General features: G+C 31.8%; 2 protein-coding genes across 2 annotated transcripts; both read right to left on the bottom strand.

Moving 5' to 3' along the window:
• Window positions 1–63: 63 nt before the first annotated feature.
• On the bottom strand, window positions 64–1342 carry LOC130828859 (protein translation factor SUI1 homolog). The gene is made up of 2 exons (XM_057694878.1): window positions 1188–1342; window positions 64–656 (listed from the first exon to the last, which is right to left on the bottom strand). Exon 2 carries the CDS (start codon window positions 589–591, stop codon window positions 256–258), a length of 336 nt encoding a protein of 111 aa, XP_057550861.1. The 5' UTR covers window positions 592–656; window positions 1188–1342; the 3' UTR covers window positions 64–255.
• A 4879-nt stretch (window positions 1343–6221) lies between these two features.
• On the bottom strand, window positions 6222–7424 carry LOC130828631 (zinc finger BED domain-containing protein DAYSLEEPER-like). The gene is made up of 3 exons (XM_057694596.1): window positions 7184–7424; window positions 6789–7084; window positions 6222–6284 (listed from the first exon to the last, which is right to left on the bottom strand). The coding sequence occupies exons 1-3, from the start codon at window positions 7422–7424 to the stop codon at window positions 6222–6224; spliced, it is 600 nt and encodes a 199-aa protein (XP_057550579.1).
• Window positions 7425–9180: the final 1756 nt, after the last annotated feature.

Below are 9180 nucleotides of genomic sequence, written 5' to 3'. Positions count from 1 at the left end.
AGGTAGTGGGAGCTTAATTCTTCATTGGTAGTAAAACAAAGTAAAACATAACAATGATTCAGATCCAGAAAAACAATTATTCATTACTAAGTTTGTAAGCTGAATACAAGGCATCAAAGGAGAAGCATTCAACTTTGAAGGAAACACAACTAGAAACCACAAACATCAAAAGGGAAAACAAACAGTATTTCAAAGTAAAAGAGACACAATAAATTCTGGTTTGTATCTCATAACATGAGCCCAATAATCGGAAACCTAAAAACCATGAATCTTAATATGTTCCTTCTTGACAAGGCCAGCCTGAACAAGGAAATTAGCAACTTTCTTGCGCTGATCACCCTGCAACTGAATAACTTTGCCTAGCTCTTTATCCTGAACCACATTTCCATTACAGCAAAATTCCTTCTTCAGATCTTTCAGAATTTTCTCGTAGCTGTAATCCTTTTTCAGACCTTGAACAGTAGTCAAGCTTTTCTTTCCATTCCGTTGTTGAATTCGTATATGCACATACTCTTTCACACCGGGAGCCCCCGAATCAACCTCTGCAAACGGGTCAAGAGCAGCAGGAATCTGAATGTCTATATCAACCATGTACCTTGTCTGTCGATTACTTCTTACCGTCCCTAAATTCTTCGCTTTTTTAACGTTTCAAATAACTGTCATTTGGAAAATCATACACTTAATTACTACACAATCATATGATTTAAACAAGAATCATCAAATCGATTTATGTGATGATCATCAGTTATATTCATTTCTACCATCAACTAAAATTCAATTACTAAACATCAATAATCAATAGATCCCATGTTTTAGAAACCTAATTTTCCACAGATAGAAGATATTCCGTCTGATACTACAGGACAGGGATGAAGATTTGATTTTTCAATCAAAATCAAACAATTAAAGCATATATAATATTACAAAATCAGAATCAAGAACCAGAAACTAATCAAAATTCACATGACATATAAATTTCAATTATACAATGAATTCCACAAATAAGAAATTCCAATTTGATAAATAAACCATCACAAAAGCTTTTTTTTTATCAAAAAACATTCAATTACAAGAAGAACAATTCAATTAATTAAATTAAACTATTTTATTTTTTTTTTAAAATGAAAAAGAATAGCAGAGTATAAAAGAAAGCGTAATACTTTCGAGTAGAGAGAAGAAATAATTACCTAATCAAAACTTTCTCGCTAATGCGTGCAAAAACCAAATATTTTCCAATAGAATGACTTCGTGTTAATGGGTTCAATTTATAGCGAAATAATAAGTCGGCTTATAAAAAGAGAATAAAATGCGTGCTAAAGTAACCATAGTTAAGCGGTGTAAATTCTTTTGTGTTAGGTCAGCTTTATATCGACGGTGGATTATGTTTCAATCTAACGGTTAAACTAGGAAGTTAAGTGGTAGACGTAATTAATGCTGAGTTTGCGGGATTATAAACCGAATAATGACGTCATAAATAAGGAACAAGAGGTTAGGGAATAAACGTGGGGCCCAAGGAAGTGATTTAGATAACGCGTAGATACAACGCACTCAGAGAACAGGCTGGCCCAAGTTTTCATTGTGGGTCGCTCGCATGGGCAGGAGAACAATCTGGAAATGTGAATCTCAGCCGTCCGTATTTACAAGTACTTTTTATTTTGAACTTACATCTATCATATTACATTATTTTTATTTTTAGATAATTATATTATTGTTGTGATTGATGTAACCACACAATAAATGCATTGTCATGTGGATTTATCTATCCCTTGCAATAGTACTACATTTGTTCCTTTTCTTTTACCTTGTGCTATATATATGTGTAAGGTAGTGTAATACTGAGTTACAGCAGATAATGAAATACAAGAGAAAATATAAGTTTATCTCTTATACTACTTTTCTCCTTATATTCTCCCTACCTTTTAACACGTTATCAGCACCATTTTTGCTCTCAAAAACCCAAGAAGGTAATTTTTTTTTAAACATTATAACTTTTTAGCCACAATATGGACCAACAATCAAACGGTATCAATATTATTATTCAAGGGGTTACTAACACCGTTTTATACTTTATCCTTGAAGAAAATTGTATATCTGTTACTACCAACCCAGCTAATAGTGATTCAAACCAACTGCGAAGACATAATCCAAATAATACACAATGAAAGCTCAATGCCAAGTCCCAATAATGCAACTAATCCACCAGCACCACCACCTACTAATCAGCCACCACAATCTACTGAGAACCCACCACTCCAACCTAGTAATGATCCTACAGTCCCACAAGAAAATAATAAAAGAAAAAATGACGACGGCGAAGAAACTAGTAACAAACGTTTTCAGACTATTAACCCATAAAATAATTTATTTTAATAATGTCGTTTAATTTTTATGTTCGTTTTTACCTTTTCAGCCGCCTATATGGACTGGCTAATATTATTTTGTAATAACCGCCTTTATGGACTGGCTAATTTAACATTGTTATCGCCTTTATGGACGGTTTTATCTCTATTTTTCTAATCATGTCATCATATTATGTGCATATTCATTTGGTTATTTTAGTCTATAAATTATATAATCACTTCATAAACTCATAAAATATAATTTCACCTTCAAATAATAATAAATAACGATTTTATTTGATTCTATTTTAAGATTATAATAATAAATTGTCTTAATTTACCTATAACACAGATTATTAGCAGACATGACCACATTATTTCTACACAACATAAAATCCTTTTCTAATTGTAAAAATATCACCCTGGGATGAATGCCAGAGTGGTCCGAAAATTATAATTTAAGTAAATCGTCAAGGGTTCGATTCTGAAAAATAATAATAATAATAATAATAATAATAATAATAATAATAATAATAATAACAAAAAAAAATTTACTATTTTTTTTAATCTTAGAGATCAATTATGAAAATGGTCTTTTTATCCCCTATAAATAGGGTCTTCTACCCCGTCACAAACACACACGCACACCATTCACACCTTATCCCAAACACAATAAATAAATAATTTTTTTTTTCGATCATCTTCTTCTTCCTTCAACCATCCATGGCAAACAATACATCTACAAACACCCATATCAATCCAATTGCCAACAATATAAGTAAAATACTAGATGCATTCCTTATCATTATGGGTTTAATTATATTACTCGTAGCGCTAATGCTCTACCTCATTATCCAAAAATAAATTATAAATCTTGTATTTGTTTAGCAATTTCTATTTTTGTTTTATCATCTATTAATACTATCTACTTTATTTTTATTTATGATTATATTGTGCTTATTATGTTTTGAGATATTAAATCAGGGGGAGATAAGACTAATATGCTTTAATATCACTAATGATACACAAAATCATTAAATAACCTTGTCATTTTCTCAATTGTAGAAAATAATGGCTGATCTCAAAAAGAGAGAATTCAATGCCCTAGAATTAACAGGAAACAATTTTATACAATGGGCTTCAGATGTCAAATTATATCTAAAAGGAAAAAGTTTATTATGCACAATAATTGAACTTAATCCCACCGACAAAGGAAAAGGTATTGAAAGAGATCCCATAAAAATTGAGGAAGATAAGGCAAAAGCTGCATCAATTTTGAGACATCATTTAACCGACAGTCTCAAACATGAATACACCAATTATGAGGACCCAAAATTACTTTGGGAAGAGCTCAATGAAAGATTTGGCCATAATAAAAGTGTACTTCTCCCAAAGGCCATCGATGAATGGCGAGAGTTAAGATTTCAAGATTTCAAATCAATCTGTGATTATAATTCAGCCCTTCATCTGATAAAATCAAAATTAGTCTATTGTGGACAAATAATAACAGATGAAGAAATGATAGAAAAAACATTATCAACCTTTCACGTAAATAGCATTTTGTTACAACAACAATATCGTGAAAGGCATTTCAAGAAATATCATGAATTTCTGAAAACACTTCTTGTTGCGGAGCAAAATAATGAACTATTATTGAAAAATCACAACAGGAGACCGGTTGGTACTATGCCCTTTAATGAAACAAATATGATTGAGAGGAATGTGCGCCATCGAGGTCGTGGGAACTATTTCATAAGAGGCAGAGGTCGTGGAAAATATCACGAAAAGAGCCGCATGAATACTTTTGAACAAGGAAATTTCTATGGCCGTGGTCGTGGTCGTGGTCATAGACTTAGTCGTGGCCGTGGGCGTAGCCACGTTTATGAAAGAAATATATTCCCCCCCCCCCCCCCCCCCCCCCCCCCCCCGAAATGATAATTTTAAACAAGTTCAGAAACACAAAAGCACATGTAATATATGTGGCATGACTGGACATTGGGGGCGAACTTGTCGTACCGCCAAACATTTAGTGGATTTATATCAAGCTTCCCAGAAAAACAAAGGAAAAGGGGCAGAAGCAAATTTCGTAAATGAAGCAAGTACATATGGGCCCACCTTAGATGTCTCCGATTTCTTTACTGAGGATGTGAACCTCCACAAACTTGATCCCCAAGAAGAAGATAATTACATCTTTTGAGATGACTAGATGCATTTTCTGTTTATCTAACTTGTTTCTCATTTGATAAGTTGTAATTCTCTACTTATGTTTTTTTTTTTGTATTGAGTATTCTAGCTTTATATTAATAATATAAAAATTTTTTTTCTTCTTCTCTTGTCTTAGAAAAGGAAATGTCAGTAAATGGATCAACATTTCATTGCCTCCTGGACAGTGGAGCAACGCATACGATATTGAAAAATCGAGAATATTTTTCAAACCTAACATTGCTTGAGGCAAATGTCAATACCATATCAGGAACAACAAAATTAATCGAAGGCACTGGAAAAGCATGCATCATACTCCCTATGGGACAAAATTAGAAATAAATGATGCACTATACTCGAGTAAATCTCGAAGAAATCTCATCAGTTTCAAGGCAATAAGGCAAAATGGTTACCATATGGAAACCAAAAGTATAAATGAAAAAGAATTTTTATGCCTTACAGCAGAAAGAAATGGAACGAAAATTATCCTTGAAAGGATGCCAGCATATTCATCGGGGTTGTATCTCACCCATATACGCCCGATTGAAATAAATATAATAAGATCAGACAATAAGGAGCTATTCACTTTATGGCATGACCGCTTAGGTCATCTTGGCACTGGGATGATGTATAAAATAATAGAAAATTCAGTCGGGCATCCACTAAGAAATATTAAGATTCCCCAGTCGAATAAGCTCTTATGCACCTCTTGTTCTATTGGAAAATTTATTACTAGACCATCAATAAATAAGATTGTTACTGAATCTCCTATATTTCTTGAAAGAATTCAAGGAGATATATGTGGACTAATTAATCCACCATGTGGACCTTTTAGGTACTTCATGGTCTTAATAGATGCTTCCACAAGATGGTCACATGTAAGCCTTCTATCAAGTAGAAACAATTCATTTGCAAAACTACATGCACAAATCATCAAATTGAAAAATCATTTTCCTCATTATACAATAAAAAGTATTAGATTGGACAATGCCGGCGAATTCACATTTCAAACTTTTAATGATTATTGCATGTCAATTAGAATTAAAGTGAAACACCCTGTGCCACATGTTCACACACAAAATGGTCTTGCTGAATCCTTAATTAAGAGATTGCAATTAATTGTAAGACCACTGCTAATGAAATCAAACTTACCATCATCGGCCTGGGGTTATGCAATATTACATGCAGCATCATTGATTAGGCTAAGACCTACAGCTTATCATAAATATTTGCCAATGCAATTAGTAGCTGGTCATGAACCAAATATTTCACATTTGAAAATCTTTGGATGCGCTGTATATGTGCCCATTGCTCCCCCTCAACGTACAAAAATGGATCCACAAAGAAGAATGGGAATATAAGTCGGTTTTGAATTTCTATCAATTATTCGATATCTTGAACCATTAACTGGTGATCAATTTCAAGCTAGATTTGCTGATTGCCACTTTAATGAGACAATATTCCCATCCTTAGGGGGAGAGAATGTGGACTTACAGAAAAGAAATATGGAACTTATTTGGAAAGCAACACATTTAGAATATTTAGAATACAAGAGAAACGAATATAAGTTTATCTCTTATACTACTTTTCTCCTTATATTCTCCCTACCTTTTAACAATTATCACTTTTTTAATCACGTAGAAGTATTTAATTTAATTTTCTTTTAATTTAATTTTCTCTTTATCTAATATTTTCATTTTCGAAAACAATTGATTTCCTCTTCGTTACTGTTTCATGTCTTGTCTATTAACACAAAAAATAAACAAAAATTATAATCTTTGTTTAAAAGAAAATGTTATTCCTAAAAGTGCTTTAAATATATTTCCAACTATTTAACCCTAAAATCACTAAAAAATCGCACAAAAAAAAAATGCAATCTATCCATCAAATCACCATGAAGGATTAATATGGAGGGATTGATGCTTGATTTGATTTGTTTTCATTTCAAAATAAATTGTGCAACTTTTTAAGCACAATTAAAGGCGTAGACCCCCATTGATTGATAACTTGTATGATTTTTGTTCGTAATAATGTTAATAATGCTGATGAACGTGGTTGCAAGATGAATAAGAAGATGGACAAAAAATATGGGTTCACTACTAAATTTCATGACTTGTGCCACAAATTATGCCACGGGAATATAAAATTCGTGACAAGTTTTAATCTTGCCACGGAAAAATAGGTTTTAATAAATTATCAAAATGCTTGCTAAAATTTATTCCAGGGTACATATATATCATGGCAAACAAACATGTCAGTTGTTATTGCAATTCTACCCTCATTACGCTCCAGCAAGACTTTAAGAGAGCTCCTCTCGGTGTTGTACGTTTTTATCACATCATTTTTCAATGTGTTTCTCGAAATCATCTTAAAGTTGTCATTTAAACTCCTCACAAAGTTTCTAAAACCAATGTGGTCAACCATTGATAAAGGATACTCATGCATTACCACCATTTTCATCAATTCTTTCCTTGATACTTCTTGATCAAAAACTACCTTCTTTGGCTTTTCATTAACTGCTAAGTAAGTAGATCCATCGATTTCTATTTTCAATTTTAATTGTGATTGATTAGAGGCAAGGTTTAAATGTCTACTTGAACATGTTTTTTTAGCATGTTTAAGAAGATGTGAAGTTCCACTACTCCTTTTGTAGGAAAGTATTTTCTTACAAGTCTTACATTTTGCCATTTGTACACCATTCACATGTACAAGGTCAAAATAAGTCCATGCTTCTGAAGTTAATTTCTTACTTTTAGCACTACTTTGTTCAGTAGATTCATTCTCAACATCAGTATTACCCTCAAATTCCTCATATGATTCATGAATATGATGCTCAATAGGTTGACTAGAAGCACCATCAAGTCCATCATTTTGATCATCCATTTATTCAACAATACACTGTGATAAATTTACTAGTCATCATCAATCACTAAACTCAAATACATCAACATAAATCAAAAATTACCATTGAACTCAACATAAATCAACCATTAAACTCAAATAAATCAACATAAATCAACCACCAAACTCAAATACATCAACATTAATCAACCACTAAACTCAAATAAACAAAAAACTACTCTACATAAATCAAAAATTACCATTGAACTCAACATAAATCAACCATTAAACTCAAACAAATCAACATAAATCAACCACCAAACTCAAATACATCAACATTAATCAACCACTAAACTCAAATAAACAAAAAACTACTCCACATAAATCAAAAATTACCATTGAACTCAACATAAATCAACCATTAAACTCAAATAAATCAACATAAATCAACCACCAAACTTAAATAAATCAACCACTAAACTCAACATTAGACATATATCTACTACTCAACATAAATCAAAAGTAGTGTAGGAAAAAAAAAATAAATAAGGGTTCACAGATTTACAGTAGTACCGTGCTGGACTGCTGGCTGCGACACTCGAGTCGAGGCAGAGGGAGCGAGGGAGGGAGCCTACCCTGCGACAGTGAGCGAGTATGGGAGACGGCGGCACTGGAGACGGTGGAAGAATCGCAGACTCGCAGTTCGCACAATCGCAAAGTGGAAGAAGGAAGGTCTTCAAATTTCAAAGTTTTAAACTCAAAATGAAAACAGGGCTAGGGTTACTTAGGGCCTTCGGGGTTACTGTACTTAACTTACTGATATAAAAAAAAAATTTTTAAAAAAAACGGGTCCTCTAGATCCGATGGGTCTATATTTTTAGGACCCAGATCCGTGAAAACGGATACGGATCCACGGATCCGGGTCGGTCCAATACCCATTGCCATCCCTAAGCATAAGGCAGTTTAATTGTGAGCATAATATTTGTTTTTTTTATTGGACGCTATTAATGGAATTTGACTAATTGACATTTCTTTTTGGATTTACCATATTTTAAATTTGCATATTTTTGAAAAATTTATACATTGATGGATGCCGTAAATTACAATTATTCCAATTATACTATTATATAGAGTATAAACGTACTGTTTAAAAAATTATACTAGGAAATATATGATGTATTGTGTAGAAAACTATATATTGTCTGATAAATTATCAAAATTACAGTGTAATATATATGATGTACTGTTTAAAAAAGTATACTGCAAAATGTATGATGTACTATGTAGAAAATTATACTGCATAATACATTACATTTAGTCCAATTATACTGCAATTTAGAAAATTACTAAATGTACATAATTGCCTTTTTTCCAGCAATTGTTCTTTAAAACTGAAATGACATAAAATTTATTTAATAGATCATTAAAATCAATCATTTACATTGTTATACTACCATAATTACAATTGTGAATTTTAGGAAAAATATCAAAAATATTGAACAGAATGACAATTTGACAACAAATAAATTAATGCAAAAAAATAGTCAATTGTAATCAGTTTATATGCAATCAGACTATCTCAGCTACTAATATAGTGCAATAAAAATCAATCAACTTAGAACATTGTTTGATTTTTGGTAATGCAATTATTCCCTTTTAAAAATTTATTAACACTTTAATGACAAAAATTACAATATAAATAGTCTAAAATTTATTTTTCTTATTAGTCTAAAATTTTATTAAAATATTAACATACTTAAAAATTCGTGCACTGTACGAATTTCTATCCTAGTTTTGT

This window comes from Amaranthus tricolor, chromosome 12, assembly GCF_026212465.1.
Source record: "Amaranthus tricolor cultivar Red isolate AtriRed21 chromosome 12, ASM2621246v1, whole genome shotgun sequence".
Taxonomy (NCBI): Eukaryota; Viridiplantae; Streptophyta; class Magnoliopsida; order Caryophyllales; family Amaranthaceae; genus Amaranthus; species Amaranthus tricolor.
The sequence above is the reverse complement of the archived record's forward strand: the minus strand, read 5'-3'. Positions and strand labels throughout refer to the sequence as shown.